Here is a 26,043-nt window from a genome sequence, read left to right on the forward strand (position 1 = left end):
GTGTTAAACGCGTGCTTGAGTTCCCCTGTCGTGAGTCCTCCTGGCCAGCAGGTGGAGCGGTGGCGCTGTGAGCGATGAGCCACCGGATGTTGACAGGCCTGCTGCTGGGCTGCGGCTGCTATCACGTTTCCTTGTCTTGCTAGAACTTTCCTGCCACTCTAGAAACGCCGCGCTCATTCCCTGAAGACCCATGGCAAGCGAAAGGCACGTTAATTTCACCTTGTTTAATGTTCATAGATGTTATTGAGATACAGCTGTGTAACGCTTACTTTCTTCTTTCGTTTTAGCAATTTTCCGGATAGCCTTATTGACGAGGACCCCCAGAAAGCTCTGGAGGTAAACATTAGCATTTGCTTGTACAATTAGCCTATTACAACATTAGCAAGATTAAAAAACAACTGTTATTTATTCTGGAGTGGTATAAATTATTATTTTGATGATAATATATATGTATGGGGGCATTCACCCGGTTGCCAATATTGACACTTATGTGACCATTGATAGACATTTCAGCATCCTTATAATGTTGTATGTGTCCCAATAAGCAGCATTAGTAACCGGTCTCTCGTTTTTTTTTGTCATAGCCACAGCCAGACCTTCGTTGATTTACCGTTACATTTATTTAATATATTCCTGAGCTGCAAGTTCTTACTTTATGGCGGATCCAATAATCATTCATTCTGTTCAATCATTAAGCTGTCCTATAATTTAAAACTTAACTGAAAATATCGATTGTTTTACTTTCACTTTTATTGCCTGTGATTAGTGACCCAACTTGTTCCCTGTAGGCACTAAATGAAGCTTTGAAGGGAGATTCCACCAATGCTGAATGGTTTTGCCAGCGTGCCTACGCACACACCCTCCTCAAAAATTACAAATGTAAGGTTTGATACATAGTCCACAACAAGTTTATTAGATTGTCTCTCTTAAAACCATGTAAACACAACTACCTAAGTGTGTTCACAGGAATAATTGTAGATTGGCATCTCAATTACAAAATAATGATCTCCTTTGCTGCTTTTTCCCTGCTTTTTTGTAAAATGCCAAGATACAGAAATGAATGGTTTTTGCAACATAAATTATATTTTAGCATGAAAAAACCATGCAGTTGCTGTATTTTTTCCCAGGTATCTGGGTTGTAGCAGCCCTTTATGAAAATGATTTGTGACCTTTTACCTGGTGTAATTTCTGGATGATAGTTGAAAAGCACCCTTGCAGTTATGCATGAATTGCTCATTCATTCCCATTCACTCATCTATTCTCCTGGATTGATGTGTTTGTTTGATCCCTGCAGGTGCTGTTGATGATGCCAAAAAAGCACAGCAGCTCCAACCCAACCTTCCTCTTGCTTTCATGAGAACAGGGTAGGTTGTATGATAATGAAGAATAAAGGAGACGAGACACAATCAATTGCATCTAAATGTTTCGTGCATTCCCATTTATTCAGTGATTACGAAACATTTTGGCTGCCACACTGTTCAAATTGTCCTTATCGAAGACTTTTTTTGGTCGGTTTGATGAATTCTTTCCCCCAATTTCAGAATAGCAGAATACCACCTGAATCAGTACAAGTCAGCACATGCAGCATTCACTCAGGGGCAGCAGCTGGATGGTGAGTGGGGCTTATTTTTAGTTCCAGAACCAAGTTTCCTTTATCATACTCCTTTAAAACTGGAAGGCCAAGATAGTGTCAACTTTTATAAGTGTCACACTCTAACAGAATAGAACATTTCCAGCCATATTGCAGTTTTTTCCTCTTTAGATGTCTTGTATGCATAAACCATAACGAGAAAATTACTTTTGTCTTCAAATCCAAGGTAGTTTTCTCTGTCAACTGGACTGGGTTTCTTCTCTTGAAGACGTTTCGCCTTCTATCCAGAAGGCTTCTTCAGTTCTGAAATCTCTCCCCAGCGATTTCAGAACTGAAGAAGCCTTCTGGATAGAAGGCGAAACGTCTTCAAGAGAAGAAACCCAGTCCAGTTGACAGAGAAAACTACCTTGGATACAATGACCTGGATGACTGAGAATTTACACAGACATTTTGTCTTCAAACTTTAAAATCTATCTGTCTGTCTGTCTGTCTGTCTGTCTGTCTGTCTGTCTGTCTGTCTATCTATCTATTTCCGTCATATGAAAATATCTGAACGCATACATATACTGTGTGTGTGTGTGTGTGTTTTATGGTAAATATTTTTTTCCTGATCTCCACAGATTCTGACAAGTCTTTTGAAGTCTGGATAAAACGGTGTGATGAGGTTATGGGAGGTAAGTGGCTGAGGTTTTCATTGTGCGGCCGGATGGCATTTTCACCTTATTGGTGTTTTTTTTTGGTTTGGTTTTATTTAATTCCGTTTTGTGGCGATGACTACATGTTATCAAATACGTTCCGAGAGACGATTGGCCCCCTGGATCAAACAAATGGTGCGACACATCCAAAAATGTGTGTGCAGTGGCGGAGCTGGCACAACTGCCTCTTCCAATAAAAAATGCATGCCGTGTCTGGGTAGAGTGTGTCTGTTTCTGGTGACGGCTGGGCCCTCTGGATCATCCCAAGTAAACACAAGCATGAGTTTTGACAAACATGCTTCACACCCGCGTGCGCACACACTCCCAGGAGCGGTGTGATTCACCAGAGCCACCGTTCCTGGCGTGCACGCGCATTACCCGCCCACTCCAGAATAACTTGAAAGTACCTACGTGCACTTGCTCCGACTCATGTTGGGAGTCATGGGGCTGGTGGTGAAATTCTCATCTTTACCAAATGACTCACACTCAACATCTGGTTTCTTCACTTGTGGCATCCTGTGTGCCTCTTTTTTTTTAAGACATTCTGTTCTGTCAGCCCCTCCTCCTCGCTGTCTCCATTGTGACCTCATTAAGACAACATTTACACACTCGCTATCATCTCATGTCTGTTCCCTCTCCATGTTCTCTCTGTAATGAAGTCAGTGAATAATGCATGATAGCTTGCTGGTAAGTGGTGATCAGACTTGCATGGTTTCACGGGGATTTTCATGGGCGTGGATGCCACCAGTAAACAAACTGGTGGCAAGGAGTGTAGGCTGGAAAGGGGTGGTTTATATTATCATACCTTATAGTCGTGGGAAGGTGTGTGTTACATTAGCAACTTAGCCTGAGGATATGGAAGCACTGAGTGTTGTGCTGAGCTCTATGATGCCTCGCTGGTCACAAATCTAAATTTTGCTTTATGTTTTTTCCAGCACAGACGCAGGACAGCAGCACGAACAGGGTGAGTGTCTCTGTGGGGCCACGTGGGGGCGCTGTTGCTCTCAGCATCAGCGGAGGGCTCTCAGCTGTGCACATGTCCCTGATTCAGACCCTTGCAAATATATTTTGTTGATGTGTTTTTCCTCGTTCTGCGCTTGTTGCCGGTGCTTCATCAACACATCTTGCCCACTAATCGCCGACTCATCCCGGGGATTGAATGACTCAGCAGACATCTGCAGTCCCATCAGTGAAGTGAGTCCATAAAATGAGTTTTATGTTTTGGAGGTTTTTTTTTGGTATGTTGTGGAGTAGAACAAACTGCACTGAAACTGCTGCTTGTAGCTGTTTGAGCAGACTTTCGACTTTGATTTATCTTTTGTGTTTGCTAAAATTGTGGTGCGCACTGAAAAATGGATTGTTTTTTCTTGCGGTTGCTCCAGACACGACTGGTACCAAACTGAATCAAATGTCGTCATCACAGTCATGGCAAAAAACGTATCCAAGGACGGCGTGTGTGTCAGTTTCACGGATAAAGAGGTATAAACACTTAAATGCTACATTAAAATGGAAAGAGTCTGTGTTGTCTCTGTATTTGTGCAGAGATGGGTTAGCTCTTGGGTTTTTCCTCAAGGGGCCCCATTAGATGGGTGTCATACACACGTACGCAACCACACTCACGCAGACACACACACTCCCCATGGAGCCAACTATGCCTCCAGTGGAGCCTTGTTAACATTGCTCCCAAAATACAGATCTAAGAACAATTTACCCTCCCCAGTTTCTGAAACCTCCTAATTGTCTGTAGATAGAAGGCATAGCTGATCTAAGATCAGCTGTTAAGCCCTCGAGGGGCAATTGTCTTTCTTTCTCTTTTTCTCTCCCTTTTTTTTTGTCTCTTCCGACTTCTTTCTTCTCTCTGAGGGGTAACTGCAGGGCACTCCAGGGAACAGCTTTGTCTTTCCTAATAGAATAACAAACTGAGTTTACCCTGTTTCAAAAGAAATAGTTTGCTTGTTCAGTGTGGCACAGTCACTTGTTAAGCCTTCTTTGTGGTGTGAAGTACAGATGAGCTCATGTATTTTTCATAGGGTCATTCTATAAGAGAAATTAAAGATGAAAGGAGTGTGTATGCTTACACACAGTGCAGGAATTCTGCTAGAAATGAATAATAATATAGTTTTGTTGAATTGCCCAAAAGCTACCTCAGCTTACTTTCTAAGGTCTCTTAAGAACTTCTAACATAAAAAACATGAAGCAACGCTTTCAAACTAATTTAGCATTGCAAAAGTAACAAGTAGGTCTAAAATAGTAAATGGAAATAGTCCAACTGTGAATTGGACCCGAGTGTAAAGGTGCTAAATGACATTCGTGTCTGTGGTGACAAACGTGTTAAGTGTGTGCCGACTTTGGCCACAGCCGAGGCCGTGTCACTCCAAAACAGCAGGCACGCTCATCATTAAGTGACAGGCTGTTAGGAGCTGTCGGAGCCCCTCCTCATCACTGGTCACTGGGAGGCTGAAGGGGGCGAGGCCAGAATACTCCCGGCCATCACACCAGCCACATCCAATGACTCTTCTCCTGGACAAGCGTGACACCTCCAGCCTCCCACCCTTTACCTACATCCAAACTCTTCTGGAATGCTTTAGGATTCTGTATTTGTCCTTCTGTCCAATTTGTGCCCTCTGATATTCTTGATGTTTGCTTTGTGTGATTGTTTCAGCTCTCGGCTGAAGTCCATCTGCCATCAGGGGAGAACTTCCAGCTGCACCTCCACCTACTGCACCCCATCATCCCCGAGCAGAGCAGCTTCAAGATCCTCAGCACGAAGGTATCGGAGGTTCAGATTCTTCGTGCTTTCAAACGCAAAATTTAATTCACTCCTAGAAAGTTTCATAAAGTTGTGTCAAATCCAGAGAGTCACACGGCATCAAATAAAACTGCCTCCGCACTCCCGATAGAGAGGAGACTCTGCGGATACAGAGATGATCTCAGATAGAAGTGGGGCCTCAAACTGGTGCTCCATTATTAAACAGCTGGCGGCTCGTGACACCAACTGTTGAGGGACACAGTAACTCCACACTCGTGCTCCTTCGCTCCAGCTTCAGCTTCCTTCAACGTTTAAGCTGCAGGAATTCAGGCAAAAGTTCTCCAGTGGTGAAAACAATGGGTTTTCTTATCAGTCATGAAGAGCAGTTAATTATCAGTTAGTGGTATTGACTGAAAACAGATCAATGATGATGATGGTGATGGTGGTGGTGGTGGTGGTGGTGTCTTCTCTACTGGGAGCCATGAAACAATGCAGCGAGTCGTGGGAAATATATAATAGTGGCGTTTTTCTCCACATAATGGTGAAAAAAGCCTGTTTACCACAGAGAATTTTGAGGTGATGGGAAATGCTCGACCGCCCGCCGATGTTTTATAAAGTCAATGAACGCAGCTCAGAATTAGCAGGAACACAGCGTGCATCCCTGTCATGAATGCTTAAGGAGCAGACTGTGAATCACGTTGGGGGTTCTTACGTGTTTCTGTAGGAGAAAATGTCTAAATATGTGGTGACGCCGCAGGGAGCGTTAAAATAGAAAAGCCTAAACTTTGCATTAATAGAATAACCTATGGGCCACGACAATATGTATAAATGATTTGTTCAGTCTTGAGGGAGTTGTTGTTCTCATCGCTGACCCCCGATTGTATTTGTGTCCAAATCTTAATGAATTCATCTAATAATTAGCAAAAGGGCTGCTAGTAAAGCTGCGCCCCCCTCCCCTCCCCTCCCATTCCTTTCCTTACCTTTCTGAGATTAACATCGTAATCCCCCCCGTAATTTAAAGCGATGTAAATGAGCCTGTGGCTGCTATAATTCCTTAATGCTGGTAAAGCTCGCCGTGGCTCCGGTAGGAAATCCCCCCCTCGGCTGATGTGCCGACAGACGGAGCAGTTCATCTGGAGATTCACACATGCACCAATCCTCACTCCCACACTCACACGTGCACACACCCTTGTTTATCAGGCCTCGCTGAGAGTTCCTCCGCAGTATTTAAGGTGATTATGGGCCTAATGAGTAGGAAGGGCAGGTTTTACCGTACACTAATTAGTGTGTATTCTTGAGGATGTAGCTAATGAGTGCGCTGGCAGCATGTGTGCTGATGTAGGGGTTAGACTACTCTGGTTTGAGTCGGGGGATCTTGATTCAGGTTTTCTGTGTTGGCTTTTTTATTTTTCATTTACAGATTAAGTTTTTCTTTAATGGTATTGATCGTTCTTCTCTGCCAATACGGTACAAAACAAGTCACTGGTTAAACTGTAGACATCCGCCAGAGCATCTTTTTCTGTTCTGGAAAGAAGAACACAGCAGTATATGTCATTAATGCAGTGATTTTTATTTAAATAAACGCATGGGTACATTAATTAAGCTTTAATTCTCCTATCTAGAATGACGCAACAAATCAGTGAAGGGAATATTTGTGATGTTGATCATATTTGCTGACACGTTTAGTCATGTGACACACATGCAAACCTCTCTTTTAAAGGAATATGTTTGCATGCGTTTATCCCTCCTTACTTAACGACCGCTGCTCATTATGCATTCACTTCCTGAACTAATCAAGGGATTGGCTTGCGCACGCAGCTCGGCCACGGGATTTCAATTACTGCTTTTTTCGTCACCACTTATGAGTATGCAGAGTCGGAGCCTGCCAGGTCATTTACATTAACATTCGGCTTAAATGTGCCAAGTTGTTCTGTGCTTCACCGAAGACAGACCAGCAACTTTAAAGCCGTGGACACTGAGCGCTCTGCACTCCTGCCCGGGATGCACAATTCATTTAAATTAGCTCAAAAAAAAAAAGCTTTCGACGTTAACTTTGGTGCAGCTTGAAACAACATGAAAGTCTAATATAAACATGTCGATGTTAAAGAGCTCCCAAGTTTGTTGTAGACAGACAGTCATGAGCGTGGATCAATAAAGCTAAGCCGTTTATGTAACCACGGAGACGGTGATCATGCCAGGCAACAGGAGCGCACGTCCCATTATCTTATTACACACGGATGAAATAATTCCCGTTGTTTTTTTTATTCATTATCATTTACTGTGACCTTATTTGCTGTCATTTAAAAAGAAGAATATAGGTCTGTTTAGCATTGTTATTAGTATGTTGCCAGAAAGATTGGTGAAATAAATGAGGCCAGACAAAGACGCTGTAAAGCTGAGACAGAAAATCCCCCAAGAATCCCAACCACCGAGCCTCTGAAAGCTGTGATCATATTTTCCTAGTTTATTTCACATTAAGGCCACAGGAGGAATCAAAAGGGAGGGTGTGATCACAGGTGCTGGAATTACATTCTTTGTGGTGCCACAGTGGCAGAACAGTGTTCTGGAAATGTGATTATCAGCATTATATAACCTGACATCTATATTGTGTGCAGTATATCCACCGGCTACACTGCACCAAGTGTAGGCTGACCTGTACAGAATCTGCCCCCTCTCTCTCTCTCTCACTCTCTCTCTCTCAAAAAAAAGAAAACCCTCTCTTACTTTCTCACTTTTCCATGGCAACAGCAGACACTGCATACCAGAGGTGCACGTGGGCTGCAGCTTAAACAAGAGCCCAGTCTTAGAAAGATGGACCTTAACTCCCAATCTCTACAGTTTGTCTTCTGTTTCATGTCATTTACCTTTATCTTTCTGCTTTGTTGGTCTTTCTGTGTCACACACGCACACACTCGCATGCGTGCGTGCGCACTCTCACACACACACACACCCGCCTGTCTTTCTGTCTTGCACAGACACACATACCAAACGCTGGGATAGCAGGATAGAGTGTACAAACCACCCTACTCTTCCACAAAGACCTGACTGTTCACTGGTCCACTGGGTTCCACTGGTACATGTGGCCCCTGCACACACACACACACACACACACACACATACACACAGCCCATAGAGCCTATACAGCCTATAAATCCTGTCACCTCCTCTCGAACCTGTGTGTGACACACTCACGTATGGAGCTCCGAGATGCAGAGTTGCCTTCTCATGCATGCCTCATTTAAATATTTTGGAGCAGTTTCATTTTTCTGAAGCCAAATAGCCACTGGGGTGAAAACATTAAAATGAACAACAGCATCAGCAAATCAAGTTTCTTCGGATTGGCATGCATCCCCAATGAGCATTTAAAAAAAAAAAGAAAGAAAAGCCATCGCCCTCGGAGCCGTTGATTCCCAACCAATGTCGGTCTGTCTGTCTCTGTAATAGGCTGCCCTGCTCTCGCCGCGCCGCGCTGTTTACGCTCCATCTCCTCGCTGTCTTTAAAGACAACTTAGCAGGGGCAGGCTAAGCCGGGCGTTAGTGTGAAAGCGCGCACACACACACGCGCACGCAGACTAAAGCTAGCCACACACTTGCGTAGTTTACACAAAGTATTTCTGGTGTGTGTGTGTGTGTCGTCTGTAGCGCATTATCATCAGTGCGACCTCTTCCTGTCCTCCACCACGGCAGACATTCAACCGCAGGGGTCACCGTGACAACAGGGAGCCAATTACACACCAGTGTGTTTGATCAGAACAGACGGCTGACACGCACACGCACGGTTCAACGCGTGCGCGCCAGCACACTCCGCTTCCAATTTGAAATCCACGCTCATTTGTTCATTTACTTTCCAAACCCATCTCTTCTGAGAAAAAAAGCTAAAGTGCCGTCTCCGCTCTTTAATTTGCACGCCTGTCAGTGTCTGAGAATGTTTATATTTATCTCATTTATTCGTCTCTCTAGCCAAGTTTGTTTTCAAATCCGACGGGATCTCAGGGAAAAAAGATGAGAAGATGCTGGGGGGGGGGTGACAAGACCTCCGTGCCCCTCTGTAAATAGCATGTCTGCTGCCATGTGTGTAGTGTGCTATTCTATAGTCCACCCCTGGGGTCCTGGGGGGTGGTGGCCTCTGTATGTGGCTCCGCTGTCACATTCCTTTACGAGCCGCTCCCTCGCCTGTCACACACTTCCTGTTGATACACACACGGGGAGACACTCACACGGCGCCTGGCATGCCGTATCCCTTAAAAGGCAGGAAACGCAGATGTGGCAGCCGATTAATTTTGTATGGCCCAGGAGCACGCGGGGAAGCGCGTGCACAAAGCTCTGCCGCACGTCACTCGGCTTTGGTGGCACCCGCAAACTCTGGGGGGTAGTTTCAAGACGGTCACGGCTCTTTCGTTTACTGTTTTTATGGGTTTCAAGGTTGTTGTTTGTTTTTTTAGCATCTCCAGGATCGTTAGCAAATCGGTTAAAAGATGAAGAGGAGGAGTCGTTTCTCCCTTGTTAAACCTGGAATCGGGCTCAGCAGACAGCTCCGCTAAGGTTCCTTTGCTGTTAATGTCAGAAGATGCAACTGCGTTCCCACAGGGGTAAACAAAAGTTCAAAAAATAGAAGAAATGTAACCTAACTCCTCAAATTACAAGCGTTGCGGAGGAGGCAAGGTGATTTTGATGCCTATTAAAAGCGTTTCTGGAAACAGACGAGAGCAGGTGTGTGAAATCATCTTCAAGGTGCACACAGAAGCCGCGAGACTCCCTGATTAATTCCGGAACGCAGACACATCCAGTCAAAAATAGCAATTACCACCTGTAGAGAGATTATAAAGATTCGTATAATGAGGCTCTTTCCAAATATTGTCTTTCACACTGAGCACTGGAACCTGCAGTTTTCCTAAACACTATTAACTTTCTAATGACCTTTTCTGCCTCTATTAACGTTAAACTTGCTGCTAATTGTGCAGCTCCAGCAAAATATGGGTGTATTGATCAGAGGGGTAGCGCCAGGCGGCGCCATTAAACAGGCAGTCTGCCCTGGAAGCCATTTATTTAGTTTTCACATTTTCAGCGCTAAGTGGGCGTGAATTAGTTCCTGATCCGTCGCTGATGGCTGGAATCAGCCAATCCCAGTTCAAAGGCCGTTTCAGGATTTTTACGACCTCCCATCGGTCACAACGGTAACGGCCTGAGAACTTGCTTGAGTTTTTCACTGCTGGAGTCAATGCCACCCGACCTCTGCAGAATTCTCTCATTTTTTGGGGGGGGGGAGATAAAAAAAAAGTATCGCCTGCAGGGCAGCTCCAAACTTAATTTCGGACGCTGCACAGATGTCTGAGCACGGGGCTCTTTGTGGTGCTGAAAGTTGCTGACACATACCAAAGTGATACATCAGCAGACATGCAGTAGCTCATCACCTCGGAGGAGGCGGCGGCGGCGGCGATCATCCTTCCTTATTTCCCTCAGTCTGCTGTCTTCAGTCACGCTCCGCCAGCCGCTCTCCCCTCCTCGTCTCTAACCTCGTCTACCTATCGGTTCTCTTTCCTCCACTGGCGTGCTCATAAATGAATCATCACGCAGCCCAGCAGAGCAGAAATGTTCCCTAATTGCATCGACATAACCAGAGCCGTCTTTCATGTGCCCGCACATCAAACACGTTTCGTTAGAGGAGGGTCGGCGTTTTAGGTCCGCGGCTCGCGTGTCTGGCTGGTGCGCGTCCTGTCAATGCAGCTCGGCCTGGAACGCGCGCGCCCACGCCCTCTCGTTCGCTTCCTCTCCTGCGTTTCTCCCCTTGTAATGATCTGGATCAGATGCTGCTGTGTGGAATTAGGAGCCGTCCTCCCCCCCCCCCCCCCCGTTCACCCTGTGCCTCACACTGGCCCTCTGGCTGACAGGCATCTCGTTAGTGCAGTATGTCTGTCAGTGGGATTCGAGATTGAACTGTGCCCACGCGTATCCCCGATGTCTCCAACACACACACACACACACACACACACACACACACGGTTTCTGTGGCCCCAGTAATGTCCTGTACTTTTAAAATGTCAGTCCTAATGTAATCATTGTTTTCAATTCTCTTACTCAAAGAATAAGGAAAAGTCTTGTTTTAGTCTTTTTGTGTGTGTTAATATCCTTCAACTTTCATGGATTAAGGAGAAAAGGAGCCATTTGAAGACATGCGCATATAAAATTGTCATTTGTTCTTCAGCTCATCTTTGTTGTCATGTGAATATTCATTCTTAATTCGCACCATTACACTTTAATCACCAGATCAAGTGATTCCGATTCATTGACAGTAGCAGGAACTCTGCTGCAGAAATGAACGCAGTGCTGATATGGATTTGTCGGTGTTCCTGACAGAGCTACAGAAGTTATTTTTATCCCAAACCGCAGACGCACGTTTGACTAAACGCTGTTGTCTCCCTTGTTTCCCCCCCCCATCTTCTCCCCATCACTTCCTCCTTTTCTCTTCTGTCAGGTGGAGTTCAAAATGAAGAAAACAGAAGCCACCAGATGGGAGAAGCTGGAGGGAGAGGGACAGGAGTCCAACATCAAGCACTTCAACCCCAGTCAGTCCACACACTACTGCTCCAGTCTGCACTGGCCATCTTCGTATTTTTCTCCCAGCAAAGATCAATATGGGCTCCCGTGGTTGTCTGCTCACGCTAAAGCGAGAGTGGGCAGTGGAGCCCCGCTAGAGCCTTTCATTAGTCTGACAGTGAAGGTGGGCAGCAAGGATGAAGGGGATGACGGCAAAATATGACTCAGTACTTTAGCCCACATGTTGCTATTACCAACACAATTAATTACTTATATAAGCGTGCTTAAGTTAGCTGTTCGCGTCCCGTCCGTGCAACCAGCTCAGCCCCCATGAGTCTGATTTTACAGCCGCCCTCTCGCAGCTCGGACGTTTAAACATGATCGCTGACATCTGATTTCATGTGATGGCGCCGCTGTGTGTCCAGACGTGACCTGAATACGTCTGCCCCGCATCTGCTGCCGTATTTATGCAAATTGACGCCTGGATTACATTTCCCCCCCCCCAGCTCTCCGTCTCTTTCTGGGATTACAGCCGGCAGATTTCATCCAACAGTACGCAAATCAAATTACAATACGATCTGTCGGCGTCTGAGTCGGGTGATTTAGTTGCAAATGGAGCAAAATGAGTCGAGTTAATGCACGTTGGTGTAATTAGATGATGCGAAAGGGAGGATATTAAACTGCACTCGATGAAAATCTCGTAAAAAAATGCACAAACACGAGCCGTGTTTGGGCCATAAATCAAACCATCTTTTTTAACACGTCTTCTTCACGCCGTCTCCACCAGATCAGTACCCCACATCGTCCCACTACACCCGCAAGTGGGACAAGATGGTGGTGGACATCAGCGAGGAGGAGAAAAAGGAGAAGCTGGAGGGAGACGCGGCCCTCAACCAACTCTTCCAGCAGATCTACAGCGACGGCTCCGACGAAGTCAGGAGAGCCATGAACAAGTCTTTCGTGAGTATCGGAGTTTAACGAAGACGGCGTTGCTTCTGTTGTGTCCCGGCTGTTCGTTTAGTGCGTGGAAAATGCTCAACATCTCACATTCAAGAGAATTCAGCCGTCATAGTGGGTTTTTATCGCTCAAAGCGAAGCTGCTGACATGTGGCTGTGATGCTTTGTGCTGCCACGGTCAGTTAAACTCACGGGAACTCGCCAAGATTATTACAGCCAAGCTTCTCAGCGCTGTGATCGCTGATTCCTGGATGGAATATATGGAGGCTAAAAATACGCATAATGTTCCTCAGTCTCTTCACAGTGAAATGTTGTTTATCTCATAAACTGACTGTCGTGCTCCTCACTGCTGTCAAGATGATTCAGGAAGCTCCAAAGCAATATTGTCTTTAAGCTTCACAAATTATTCTGACAGACGGCTAGTTAATAAGCTTCTGTCAGCTTGTTTATATGAGCGGGTGGATGAGTGTAGGATTTCAGCTCGGCCTAAAATTTGACTGATAATTAGGATGAATCAGCATTCTCTGTTAATAACAAAGAAAAAGCGGCGGAAGACGACCCCCCCCCAGATGATCCGCTGTCATTTTCGGCAGACCAACCGATGGCGAGAAGGCAGTTTTGACACGCCTGAAGAGCGCCGGGCTCATCTGATGGAACGGAACGTTCCGTTTCTCGGCACTTGCAGCCGTGGACTTTTCAAAGCTCCCAAAGCAAAGAGAATGGCGAATCAGGAGTTGCGTAACTGCGGCGCTAATTAAACGAGGGATCGTTCCACTGAAGTGATTTCCACCTCTGTGTGTTCCCGCTGCAGATGGAGTCGGGCGGCACCGTCCTGAGCACCAACTGGAAGGATGTAGGCAAGAGAAAAGTGGAGATGAGCCCCCCCGACGACGTGGAGTTCAAGAAGTACTGAGCACCTTCCTCCCGTCCCTGCGTCCCCCCGCATCTGTAAACGGCTTCCATCAGAAGCTCTGCGCCATCGCCAAGTCCTTCCTCCGGCTCCGCCTGTCCTCGCCGTCGGCGCCATCACCGTTTATTGTTTGCGATAATTCACACCCAGACGATGGCTTGATTGGAGGAGTCTGCCGGGCTGATTGTCCGTGCACTCAACAGGGATGAAATCTGTCAGCTCGCCCTCCCCATCCCAAACTCACGCCGCCTTTCTTTGGAGAGCCTTTTATGATTCCCTCTTCTCAGCAGTGTGTAAAATTAGAAAGTTAAAGAGTTAATTTCGATGTTTAAAGAGCAGCTGTCTGTACACCCGGTGAAAGCTCGGCCGTCTTTGAGCGTCACGCCTCGCGTGCAGCAGCTTCACTCCGGGTTCTTTCTCACTTTATTTCAAGCCCTGGTGTAAATAAATCAATTAATGTTTGGCTTGCACTCCTGGCGTTTTTGTACAGGTTTAAAAGTCTCGGCGATGCCAAAATAATGGCAGTTATTCCGAGCCAGACGGACGGCTGCAGCTTTAGCTAACGTCTGGAGGATGTGGTGCTGTTGTGGTTTGACCGGTGCGTATCTGTAGCGTAGCAGGCACCTCGAGTTAGCCCTGATTTACAGCGGGAGAGCGGGCGCCACCCCTCTTCCTCAGCCGCATACCCTACGTGCGGCGGCTGCGAGGAGGCACCCTGCTGCAGATAGAGAGCATTAATATGGATCAGGCTCCTAACCGCATCATCAAGCCTCTCACGCTGAGTTAAGTGTTAAATTCATCACGCGTCGTTTCATCTCCTGGCGATCAAACGCCTGTTCGTGGCCCTGGCTGGGACTCTTGGCAACGTAACACTTGAACGCCCGCACCAGCGCGCACCCCTGCACCATCCCTGACGCACACTCCACAAACACACCGCCCCCATCCTTACCCCCTACCCCTGCCCGAGGCGGCTGTGTGACATCAAAAGGAGCTAAGCGCTTTGCATCGTGGGTAAGATCTCTGAGCGTGACGGCTACAGAGTCTTTAGCCTCATTAAAGAGTTCTAGAGCTCCAACTCCCGACATTAAAGAACTCTGGAAACTTGATTCGGCTCATCCCTCCAGAGCAGCGACCAGACGTGACACTTCTTTAAACTGAAAGGCGTCGGTGGACGTGCGTGACGGCGCCAGGCCTTCACAAACGGGCCGGTTAAAAAGCAACGTGGAGGAGGGGGGGGGGGGGATCCGTCTTTTCAAAAGAGAGTTGGGACACATTAAAAACACCCGAGGAGGAAAAAAAACAACTTTATTTGACATTGTGCTTTGCACTTCAAAGCAGGAAATACACCGAACGAAAGGAAGTAAAGAAGGAAGATTTAATAACGGGAGGGACGTAAAGTCGAGCAATTTCTGTTTATTTACACCTGAAGCGGCACAAATTGCAAGTACAGATGCGATTACGGGCTCTATAGATACAAGTTTACGTCCATAGATAAACAAGCCGGCATTAGACACGGGTGCAATCAAGGCAGCGGAAAATGCTTTAAATTAAATATAGCACCGTTGAATGTTTGATGCCACACCTCCTTTTGGCATCGTGCTGTAGCCCAGGAGGATCTACATCCATGTCAGGTATGTATTTTTAATAAGACAAGCTGTGCGGAGTGCAGTTACTGTCTACTTATCAGCTCACGTGCGCTCTAGATTCTGTTTCATGCATTTGTAATGTGTGAACGGCGCCTGATGCCGTCCGGCTACACAACAGCAAACTTCCATCTCTAGGGTGGAGGTGGGGGTGGGGGTGGGGGTGGAGCGGGGCTACACCAGGCCCAGAATGCGAGCTACCCACCAGTTGCAGGGCATGATGACCCTGCAGACCACCCTGCAGCCTCGGTAGTGGTAGGGCCACACGTTGGCCCCCCGGAGTGGTTCGCAGATCCTTTGGCAGTGGGTGTAGCTGCGGCGGCACTCGGCGCAGCACACGCCCTGGTGGTCCAGCATGGGGTCGATGTTCATGCTGCCCCCCTCGCCCTCCAGGCCTCTCTGAGAAGGGACGGAGAGAGCTTCGGTCAGAGCGTTAGCGCGGCGCTAGCGCGGCGAGGAGACAACTTCTCAAAGCAATTAAAAGAGAATTCCTGACAGACGGGATGGGGGGAGGGGATGTTGTCAGATGTGGGGTTTTTGTTGTCAAATGTTCTTTTCTTCAGTGCTGCGCTTGCTGTTTACTCCCGTCTCGGGTTGGCAGGAGAGCGTAGCAGCGAACGGGGGATTAGAAAAGCACAAGGATGAATGAGACCGGGATAATCTGGGCCAAACTGGGATAATCTGGGCCACCCCTGGAGGGCTAAAGGGCAAATGTTCTTTTGGGCCCCGGTTGAAGAAGAGTTTTTAAACTTTATGTCATTTTTTTTTTATTTTTCTATTTTGAAATTCACAGCACGCGTTGGAAAAACACCGGATCTTGGAATTGCGTCCCTTTCCGTGGGCGGAGCCTCTCTGTTTGCTCAGGAGCGACCAGGGGCCACAGCAGATGGGGAGAGGGGGCTGTGGAATTATTCATACCTTCTGAATTTTAAAAGTAAAGCTTTGGACGGCTTCAAATAGAAAATGCACGCGTGGAAAACCCATTCGTGCGTGCGGTCAGATTTGCGGCGACAATCCGGGCCCCGGCGCCGTGACCCCGGCATCTGTTGCTGCTCGCAGTGCTGTGAGAAACCGCCCTTCGCCAACTCCTCCTCAGGTATCTCTCAGATGTGAGTGGACAGGCGGCGACGCCCGGACGACAACAGGGGGAGGAAAAACATGTTTGTTTGGTGTGACTCACCTGGTAGGGGTTCTCGGGGTTGAACTCGGCCTCCACGTCCTCTTCTTCCTCGGGCGCAGCTGCCTGGCGGCGCTGGCGGGGGGCGGCCCTTCCCTTCCTCTGCGCGCCTGCACACATCACGACAGCCTCAACATCCCACAGCAGACCAAACCCGGGAGCGGAGCGGCGCTAATGTGGCTCCGCTCCTGTTCGCACGGCCATTTTCTCCAGCGGTAGTTTGAAGAATTAAATTGTGTTCTGGCAACTTTTGACCTCTTATCGTGCTTGGAAACAGTCGTCCGGAGCTGGAAACATCAAAAAGACTCCTGCTTCTCCTTTAAGATTGTTATTCAGAATGTATCTAAGTGGAAATTACTTGGATGGTTTGACCCGGATCGTCCTTGTTTTTCTGTTTTGCTCGGAAAGCTCCAACAGCCCGGAAACGTTTGATGTTTCCTCATCTTTGATTACTCACTTCTCGAGTAAGCGGGGCGCAGCCAGAAGATTGGCAGGTCTCCACACAAGTCCTTTATCTTGGTGCTGAGGAAGGCCGGGTCCGAGAGGGGCGCGTCGGCCGCCACCCAGATCAGATCGTCCTCGAGTTTGGCCGGCATCACTTCGTCCGCCTGCGGAGGAAGAGACCAGCCGACCGTCACGACGAGAACATCTGAGGAGGAGGCCGGCTGCCCGAGCGTGACGCCGCACTTGTTTTTATAGCCCTCGTTACTAGCGCCGCGCTTGTTTATGCAGCTCACAGGCGGCGGCGTGTCCGAGTGGAATCTGCATTAATGCTGCCTTGTTAATGCGCCTTCCAAAACATAAAAACAAGCAGCGTAATAAAAAGGAAAGGCCCGGAGGCTGGAGCGCGGATTCCCTCAGCGCTGTTTTCAACTGTACACACTGTGTCAGCACTCATCAAGATCAGTGGGGAAGGGGAGGTTGGATGGCCTAAATTTGCAGGTTTCTGCAGATAAATTAATGAGGTTTGGAGAGGGGAGACGGTGTAAACATACGCTCTCTGTATCCACAGCCTGCAGGTAGAGGTGCAGCTCAGCGAGAAAGATTTTTGCCCCGGGGCCTTTTGCTCCTGAAGGGCCGCGCTGCACTAGCCACAGCCGTGGTTAGAGAATGTTATCCTCTAACCTTTTGGATTATTAGCTCGGGGGGGGGGGGGGGGGGGTCCTGTGCCATCGCTCCGCTGATAAGGGTTTATCTGGCACACTCTGCTTGGCTCGGAATGCCTGTATGTGCGCTTATCTAACCCATATTTGCTATCACTCTAAATTATAGCAAATGACCAGCCTGCAGCAACTATTACAACAGCATCACCCCCCCCCACACACACACACACACACAGACAAACATGAGCCAGGCCATCATTTACGAAGGCAGAAAAAAGCAATAACACAGACAGAAGAGCGCAAACGTGAAATAAATGATCTTTTTACGAGGCTGAGAGGCAATAAGAGCAGCCCCGCGTGATAATTAATTGTGTGTTTGTGTGTTCACGAGGGCAATTGCGCTGATGTAAATTTATGAAGATGTGAGAGTTTTGCGGCGCTAAATGATCGTAATTATCAGACAGGCTCAATTGAGGAGAGGCAGGCGGCAGCGTTGGTGTGAGGCAACAACAAACCCACACATTTCAGCAGAGCCATTGTTTAATAAAGTCGGGGCCACTGAGCTGCTCCATGAACTCGGACAGAAAAGGTCACCCCAGTGTTCATGGTCAGTTATTGCCCCAACTTTCATATCTTTAGAGACACTGGGCAAAGAATACAAACTGCGGACACTCAGTTGAGCTACACGTCAATAGCATAAATGCTCTAACATCCTCAGGCTGAGCGTGTTAGCGTGTTAGCGATCAGATACGTGATGTGAGGTGACGTGAACATAGCTGAGAAAAGAAATGGTTCTATTGGAGCGGCTAACGTATACGCTCATCTAACTACTAATGACTAGCATGACGCTAATATCTTAGTATTATTCCTGTATCGCTTCTTTGCGTGCCTGCAGGCTAAACTGTTTGTATGTTGAGAACGAAGGGATCAACCAGGACACGTGAGTAAAACAGGACAACCCACCAGTTCAAAAGTCATGGACTCCTTGTTGAGAGTGGCCACATCGGGCAGGCGAGCCTTCACTTGGGTCTTGATGTAGCACTTCTCTCCTCCAGCGAAGCGGATCCCTGTGATCCCCTGGAGCGACCAGGAGAGGAACAGACGTCAGATCTTCCCATCATCGGTCCGCACCCCAGCTCTAATCTGCCTTTTGGTGGCAGGGCTGCAGTTCGGTTTATTCCGGATTAAGAATTTACACTGGGGGGACGCTGTGCTTAAAGGTCAGGATTTTAATAGTTGAAAGGCCACCCTGACTGCTTCACTGGTCTGACTGGCCTGATTGGGCTGCTTTAATTAAAGGTCAATAACCACCAGTCAGATTTTAATGAAATCTGCAAAGACAATGTGCGGTGACACTGATTGGCCTAAAGGGGGATTATATCTTAACGTTGGCACGATGATCGGCTTCCCCGCTGTTCCAAATTGCTTAGAAATGTCAACGGCGGGTCGGGTTTTTCCTTCTTTTTCCTGGGCTGAACTCACGATCTGGAAGTCGTGGACCTCCACGGCCTCGTCGCTGCCGCTGCCGGTGCTGGACCGCTCCACGTTGTTGGCCGTGTCGATCTCCATCGTGCCCTCTTCCACCTTGCCATTGATGCTCATGCTGTAGTGCACGTTGTACACCTACACACACACACACACACACACAGGTCTCAGGCTGGCATGTAAGGTATGAGGGTCCCCTGACTTTTCCTGACACATGCACTCCATATTTTCTGGAGTTCTCTCCTAGATGACACAGGCGTCCAGACTTAGTCAGAAGAACACAATCTGCACAGCTCTGGGAGCTGGTGACCCCCCCACCCCCACCCCACCCCACACAGAGTCTAGTCATAATGTCTTTATAGCATTTTCTAGCGCCCTAATGGGGGGGGGGGGGGACAGAGACAGCTATGTTTTCCTCCTCATCTCTTCCACCTCTCGCCCCTGGAGCATCAGACGGACCACTCTACCCCCCCCCCCCCCCCACACACACACACACACACACACCCTGCACACACGGACACAACGTCTCTATTCATACCAGTGTTTTCATTTGCTTTTTACTGAAAAAAGTCTGCAAGTCCATTTTTTCCCCTTTAAATTCCTAAAGCTTAGAATGAGCTTACAACTGATAAATTATTTTCCAATTTAAAAAAAAAAACAGCGACTTTAAACGTTTTGTTGTTTAATCAAGTAAAATTAATTTAAAGTTGTGGGAGACTTTTTTATATGACCTCGACACTTATTTCAGAAAACTGTTTTAGAAGTGGAGTGGAACAAAAGCCATGTTCGATCAGATCCGAGCATTATCGGAGTCTGTTTCAGAAGTTATTAAAATGGTAAAACGGCATTAAACCGAAGACCTGAGTATCACAGCGGAGCTCCTGATGTGCAACAGTGATTAAAACAAATCGAACTTCTTTTTTTTACTATAAACATGGGGAACAATGCTCTTACGTGTTTTTCATTGTTTTTCCAGAAGTAGAAAGCCCCCGCGGCGCCGAGCAGCAGCAGGAGGGCCCCTGCGATCAGCACCGCGATCCCGGCCTTCAGGAGGCGGCCGGTGGCGGAGGGCTTGACCGGCCCGGCGGAGTAGGCCTACGGGAACAGCATCACGGGTAACGCGATCACGTGCGCGCCTCGGAGTTACCTGCACTCTGGGTTTGACCTAAACTTACCGGAGGCAAGAACTGCTGCAGGTCCTCCGGTCCCGCGGAGGCGATCGGTACTTTCTCTGAGTTGTTCCCGGCCATGACTGGAGCCCAACACCTGAGGACAGTCCAGTCCACCAACACCTCCCCCGACACCCCCCCCTCTCTCTCTCTCTCTCGCTCTCTCTCCCTCCCTCTCACCCAACTCTTTCACGCCACCGGTTACGTTTTACGCAGCACAACCCCAAGACTTGTCACCACAAATCTATTTATTTTTGTATTTTTAAAAGCCCTTCGGTGCGCAAAACTTTCTGATTTTTCTTTTAGTTTCTCCTCTGAGATCTCAACATATCTCCTTTAAGGATTCTGCCCCGTCAGCGGCAGCATGCCTGCTTTCCAAACTTTAATGAAAGATCTGTTCACGAGGATACGGAGCGAGGGTGAAGGTGTCTCCTCACATCACTTCGCCCCCCTCCTCCCCGCGGTGCCTCCGCAAACGGCTGCGGGTCAGAGGTGACTCCGGCGGAATGTTGCACGTCGTCTCCAGTTTGGAGAGGTTGCGCGTACGTGGGATGTTGGATAAACGACTTGTTGTCGCGCCGGCTTGGAGCTCCTTCCGCTGTACATTTTGCCGTCTGGACGAGAGCTGATCTGCTGATATGAGATGTCCGGGACCTTGAATAATAATTGAGGGGATTGCGTCAGCGCATACGCTCATTTGGCACACAAAATGCAAAATCCTCCAGACAGGATAACAGCACGGGGGTTTTCACGGTTATACTTTATCCCGCGGAGGAAAGAAAACTCGTCTTTTGGTGCTCGGTGACAGCTATCAGCAGCCACGTTTCCTCTATTACCTTTAAAATGGGAACAAATGCGCCTTTACGCCTGGTTAATCTCTCCGCATCTCTGTGCGCACATGTCAGGTGCGCTGTGGGATTTGAGCTGCTCGGCAAAGGCAAAGGCAGCTTTAAAGGAGGTTCATCTCTCCGGCGCTGCAGCTGTTTGTCTGACTGATGTGGCAGAGTGGTTTACTAGAGAGCCTTGGCGTCATTTTGGGCTCCTCGCCAGCAGAATCGCGCTCCCGAGAGAAGAAGAAGCACTAAACTGACCTTCGGTGGGCTGAAGGACGGAGACTCACTGCTGCAATAACAGCGACGCCTGTTGGCTCCTAACAGTGACTATTACTCCTGCAAGGCACGTGATTATTCACACATCTGCTCATCGGTATTTCAAGCTTTATTTTTCTCGTGATGGTTAAGAAACAAAAGACAAATCCTCTGTACACCCCTTATTGCATTCAAATAGTTTACATTTTCATCATACATCGTGGGCCAGTAGTCCTCCAACAAGTCTCTGTGTCTTCTTTAAATAACCAGCATCTTTAAATCCATATTCACCCCCCCACCCCCCAACTGTTACTTTTATAAAAAATAAAATCTCTTTATGTACAAGACTTGCATATGATACAGTTCATGTCCGGCGACATTTCTCAAAGTGATTCCATGGACATTGAAAGTGATTTACAGTAAAGCACAAATATTAAGATAGAAACTTAGATACGCACGCTCTCCACGGCAACAGCTAACTTCAAAAACATTATTGTCATTTCAACGGATCATAAATTAAAAGTCAGACGACACGATAAAGTTCTTGGAGCGTGAGCTGCACAAAGCAATGTCTCTCTTATGCGTCAGAGGTGGGGCGGTGTGTCGGGGTGGGGGTGTACACGGGGAGGGTGATGTCACTGATCTCCTGCACCCTCACGGGCCTCGGCGGGGTGACCACCATGTAGTCGTACTCCCTGTGCAGCACCTTCTCGTACACGCTCTGAAGCCCCACCGTTTTGGGGATATGCGCCTGGTAGTAGTTGTCCCTGCGGTTGGGGTCCCGGGGGAGGGAGGCCGTCTTGGAGACGTTGGTGAAGGAAGAGAGCGTGGGGGCAGGGGAGGGGGCTGCGTTGGCTCTGACTGCTGAGGGACTCCAGCAGCGGTCTGAGTGGCCCAGGACCTTGCATTCGCTGGTGCAAGCCCACAGAGCTGGGAAAAAACAAAAGGGGCAGAGTTAGCTCTCTGAAAAATGAAAACCACAGGCTAATCAGCTAATTTCATGCTAGTTCCTGCCCTTACCATTTTGGCCAGCCATGGGTGGAGCCCCTGCACCATCTTTCTTCAGGCCAGTGTCTCCACTCACATCACTGTCACTGTCATTAAAGTCACTGTCCCCCTTGCCACTGTCTTTACCACTGAAAGCGGGATCCCGGGCAGAGATGGTGGTGTAGGAGTTCCCCTTCCAGATGGTGATCGGCCTCACGGCCTCTTTGCCGTTGCCATAGCCGGGCAAGGTGGAGTACCCCTGCAGGAGGAGAGAAGAAAACAGGTTAGCGTTTGCTGGGTGAACAGATTGCAGATTCCTCTTTGTTCTTCTGCCCCTCCCCCTCCCCTCCCCTCCCCTCCCGCCCTCTCCCCGGTGTCCCAAAGGTGCATCTAACCTCGTGTTTATTCCCTCGTAGTTTGCTGTTCGTGTCTGAGTCATACACGCAGGGCACTTCGCTGCCATCCTCAGAGGCCGAGCACATGTCACTGCCCCCGGGATGAGCCGTGGGGAACCCGGGCTGGCTGCTGTACGAGTGCCCATCGAAGCCCGCCCCGGCCCCCGTTCCGTGAAGCGGCAGCAGCGGGTTGTCCGCCACGTGGTTCCTGCCCCTCTCCAGCGTGCCCTTCTCCCCGTATGAGTCGCTGTCCTCCCCGCTCTTGTCCCGCTTGCGCCGGTTGCAGGTGGTGGCGATGAGGATGATGGCCAGGAGCAGGAGCGTGCAGCTCCCCGCGAGCACGACGATAATCACCACCGACAGGTCCCACTGGGCCAGCACGTCGTCTTCGGTGCCCGGCTGGTGGTACACCGTCCGGTCGCTCGGCGGGGAGCCCTCGATGATGAGGAAGTGGAGCGTGGCGCTGGAGGTGAGCGCCGGCCTGCCGCTGTCACTCACGGTCACGGTCACGCTCAGGGTTTCGTCCACGTCGTGGGTGAGCACCTGGCTGAGGTAGATCTCCCCGGTGTCTTTGTTGACAGAGAAGACGGAGGGATCCCCCGTGGCCAGAGCGTAGGACACCACCGCGTTCGTGCCCTCATCCGCGTCCTGCGCCTCCACCCTGGTGATGACGTAGCCGCTCGGCGCGTCCCGCGGCAGCAGGACCTCCGCGGAGCCGTTGTTGAGAGGCGGCTGAGTGATGAGCGGCGCGTTGTCATTCTGGTCCACGATCTTCACGTAGACGTTGGCGGTGCCGGACAGCGGAGGGGAGCCCCCGTCGCTGGCCGTGATTCGGAGCTCCAGCTGTTTCATCACCTCATAGTTGAAGCTCCGGAGCGCGTAAAGCGAGCCGCTCGCTGGGTCCAGCGACACGAAGGTGGAAATAGGCGAGCCCATGACATATGAGTCTGCCAGTTTGTAGCTGACCTTCCCGTTTGACCCCATGTCCAGGTCCCGCGCCACCACCGTGGTGATGTATGCGCCTGGCGCGTTGTTCTCCACCACGGCCACTTCGTACACCTGCTTACTGAACACCGGAGCGTTGTCGTTCTCATCCGTCAGCCTGATTGTGTACTGAGTAATGGTCCTGAAAGGCGGGGAGCCGAGATCCTCGGCCACCACGGTGAGGTTATATTCGGGGATTTTCTCCCGGTCTAACGGGCTGGTGCTCACGATCATGAAGCTGTCTTCGTACGCCTGCTGCAGTCTGAAGTGGTCGTGCCCGTACAGGGTGCAGTGCACCTGTCCGTTTGCGCCCGAGTCTCTGTCTGAGGTGCTGACGAGAGCCACGAAACTCTCTCTGGCCGCCGCCTCGGTGATGTACGCTATTCCCGCCGTGATGGAAGTCATGGGGGTGATTGAGATCTCCGGCGCGTTGTCGTTCACGTCCTGGACCTGCACTACAATTTTGCAGATGGCCGGGCTCGGATTGGGACCCAGGTCGGTGGCCTGGACGTCGAATTCGTAGGTGTTCTTACTTTCAAAGTCAATCTGGCTCTCCAGCGTGAGCCGCCCGGTCTTTCTGTCCACTCTGAAGAGTTGTCTGATCTCTGTGGGCACCTGATGGCCGAACCCGTACACCACTTCTCCGTTCAGCCCCTCGTCCGGGTCTTCTGCGTTCAGATCCAGCAGCAGGGTGCCCACCGGGGCGTCCTCGGGCAGGTCCACGGAAAAGCTGTTTCTGTCGAACACTGGGCTGTTATCATTGTAGTCTTTCACCTTGATGTTGATGCGCGTTGTTCCGGTGCGGGACGGGTTGCCGCCGTCCATGGCGACCAGCTCCAGCGCGTATGACGCCTGCGTCTCTCGGTCCAGCTCCTTCATGAGCACCAGCTCCGCATATTTAACCCCGTCAGCCCTGCTGAGCACATCGATTGAAAAGTGGCTGTTGACGGAGATCTGGTAGCTTTGGATGTAGTTTACTCCAACATCGTCATCCACGGCGAAGTCCAGGGGGATGCGCGTTCCGACTGCGGTGTTCTCGGAAATCTCCAGACTTGACTCTTTCCGGGGGAACTCGGGGGTGTTGTCGTTGATGTCCTTGACCTCCACCTCGACGTGGATGAGTTTGAACTGCTCTTTGGAGAAGCTGACCACGTCGAAAGCGATGAGGCAGTGCGAGATGTGTTTGCAGATCCGCTCCCTGTCGATCCTCTCTCCGATGGCCAGCTGGCCGTCGCTCTCCCTCAGACGGATGTAAGAGGAGTTGAACTGTTTCATCATCCTGAAATTGCTCCTGGAGATGCCCGACGAGGGGGACGCGGATATATCTCTGGCCAAGTTTCCAATCACGGTTCCCGGTGCGTCCTCTTCAAACGTCTGATATTTCATCGTCTTTCCTTGCGTGGCAAACGCCAGGTTTGTCAACCAGGCGCACACCAGCAGTCCTTTCCACCCCTGTCCTCCCATTTTGACACCTTCCCTCCAAATGAATACGGGGGGAAAAGTCCAACTTAATCTCTTTTAAAGTTTAAAGAAAGCGCGCGCGGACACTGCTGCTCATTCCCTGCTCTCTCCGGCGTTTATGGCTCGTTTATTGTCTGCGATAAATATTCCATATGTCTTTGGATGCGCACTCTGGATGCGCTCTCCTTTTCTCTCCCTCTGTTGTGGAGGTGTGCTGCTCACTCAGCGCAAGAGGGCTGCAGTGTCTGCAGGAGGGTTTATACGGCGAGGCATGCAAATGAGCCGCACTGTGACCAATCCCAGCTTTGAGAGGGGAAAGAGGGGCTACTTCTGAAAGCCCTCTAAAACCTATTTAGAGATTCCTGGGCTGTGTGGAGAAACTTGGCAACTGAATTGTGCGCTAAACGCGGGGTTCGATTCAATTTATACTTCCCGTTGCTTGTTTACGTTCCCCCGGATGATAACGAGCCTGCGCAACGACGCACGGGGGAGCACCAATGCGCAGTGTCCCTGAGCTAGAGGACAAAGCATTTGAATATGAGTATCTGCTCAGGATGCTTTGCCTCAGGGGCGCACTTTGACTGTGAAGAGATTTACGCGCGAACACAGTAGGACTAGGATCCCCACGCGTGTCCTGTCTGTCCCAGTGGAGTGAAAGTCATCACCGGGGACCTCATCGCCCCAAAAGCAATCATTTCTGACTCGGTCCAACCCCAGAATGCTCTCATCCAGACGCGAAATCAATTAAATATCATATCAGACTCGATGCTGACGCACTATCAGATCGAGTGGGTAAAAAGTCACGTCACCCGCGTTAATAGCTGTATTTAGTGCCCATTTTGCGCCCATTTATAAATTGCGTAAAGATTGCTGCGCCTTGTGTGACTCCTCGCCATTTAATATGCCATAATCCAGTAATTGTTTTCCCGTCTGATGATATCTGGAGCTATAGACATCCCCTCACACATTGATTTTCTTTTAATTCGGTCTCAGCTAGACCGAATCACGAGATGTCTTGTGCAGAAAAGGGATCTTCCCCCATTAAAGCCAGTGTAACGGCCCGGTTTAACATGCACTCTCCTTGGCCTCGCCTGCCAGAACAACGAGGCGCAGGT

At 49.2% G+C, this 26,043-nt stretch overlaps 3 protein-coding genes across 4 annotated transcripts; 1 reads left to right on the plus strand and 2 right to left on the minus strand.

Annotated features, from left to right (window-relative positions):
- Positions 1-55: 55 nt before the first annotated feature.
- On the plus strand, positions 56-13,906 carry sugt1 (SGT1 homolog, MIS12 kinetochore complex assembly cochaperone). 2 transcript variants are annotated; one of them, XM_011616701.2, is made up of 13 exons: positions 56-204; positions 288-336; positions 789-879; positions 1,295-1,364; positions 1,542-1,612; positions 2,212-2,265; positions 3,222-3,250; positions 3,455-3,480; positions 3,669-3,765; positions 4,949-5,056; positions 11,508-11,598; positions 12,357-12,529; positions 13,338-13,906. In XM_011616701.2, the coding sequence occupies exons 1-13, from the start codon at positions 191-193 to the stop codon at positions 13,437-13,439; spliced, it is 975 nt and encodes a 324-aa protein (XP_011615003.1). In that variant the 5' UTR covers positions 56-190; the 3' UTR covers positions 13,440-13,906. The 2 variants fall into 2 exon arrangements, with proteins under 2 accessions (XP_011615003.1, XP_011615004.1); XM_011616702.2 differs by having other exon boundaries at positions 57-204; positions 3,458-3,480.
- A 926-nt stretch (positions 13,907-14,832) lies between these two features.
- cnmd (chondromodulin) lies at positions 14,833-20,156 on the minus strand. Its single transcript, XM_003975857.3, has 7 exons — positions 20,020-20,156; positions 19,799-19,939; positions 18,842-18,982; positions 18,323-18,436; positions 16,714-16,864; positions 16,260-16,366; positions 14,833-15,478 (listed from the first exon to the last, which is right to left on the minus strand). Exons 1-7 carry the CDS (start codon positions 20,092-20,094, stop codon positions 15,254-15,256), a joined length of 954 nt encoding a protein of 317 aa, XP_003975906.1. The 5' UTR covers positions 20,095-20,156; the 3' UTR covers positions 14,833-15,253.
- Positions 20,157-21,216: 1,060 nt separating this feature from the next.
- Positions 21,217-25,307, minus strand: LOC101074971 (protocadherin-8). The gene is made up of 3 exons (XM_029831513.1): positions 22,484-25,307; positions 22,122-22,347; positions 21,217-22,031 (listed from the first exon to the last, which is right to left on the minus strand). The coding sequence occupies exons 1-3, from the start codon at positions 24,929-24,931 to the stop codon at positions 21,679-21,681; spliced, it is 3,027 nt and encodes a 1,008-aa protein (XP_029687373.1). The 5' UTR covers positions 24,932-25,307; the 3' UTR covers positions 21,217-21,678.
- Between the last annotated feature and the right edge of the window lie 736 nt (positions 25,308-26,043).

The sequence above is a fragment of the Takifugu rubripes genome, chromosome 22 (genome assembly GCF_901000725.2).
Source record: "Takifugu rubripes chromosome 22, fTakRub1.2, whole genome shotgun sequence".
Taxonomy (NCBI): Eukaryota; Metazoa; Chordata; class Actinopteri; order Tetraodontiformes; family Tetraodontidae; genus Takifugu; species Takifugu rubripes.

Excerpts from the sequence above, each read along its gene's own strand:
- LOC101074971 (XM_029831513.1), bottom strand. The coding sequence starts at position 24,931 with ATGGGAGGACAGGGGTGGAAAGGACTGCTGGTGTGCGCCTGGTTGACA. Across the intron at positions 22,348-22,483 it reads TACGAGGGAATAAACACGAG|GGGTACTCCACCTTGCCCGG; the intron begins GTTAGATGCACC and ends CTCCTCCTGCAG. Across the intron at positions 22,032-22,121 it reads ACCCATGGCTGGCCAAAATG|CTCTGTGGGCTTGCACCAGC; the intron begins GTAAGGGCAGGA and ends GTTTTTTCCCAG.
- sugt1 (XM_011616701.2), top strand. Across the intron at positions 337-788 it reads ACCCCCAGAAAGCTCTGGAG|GCACTAAATGAAGCTTTGAA; the intron begins GTAAACATTAGC and ends TGTTCCCTGTAG. Across the intron at positions 3,251-3,454 it reads AGGACAGCAGCACGAACAGG|CAGACATCTGCAGTCCCATC; the intron begins GTGAGTGTCTCT and ends TGAATGACTCAG.
- cnmd (XM_003975857.3), bottom strand. The coding sequence starts at position 20,094 with ATGGCCGGGAACAACTCAGAGAAAGTACCGATCGCCTCCGCGGGACCG. Across the intron at positions 18,437-18,841 it reads AGGTCCACGACTTCCAGATC|GGGATCACAGGGATCCGCTT; the intron begins GTGAGTTCAGCC and ends TGGTCGCTCCAG. Across the intron at positions 15,479-16,259 it reads ACCCCGAGAACCCCTACCAG|AGAGGCCTGGAGGGCGAGGG; the intron begins GTGAGTCACACC and ends GTCCCTTCTCAG.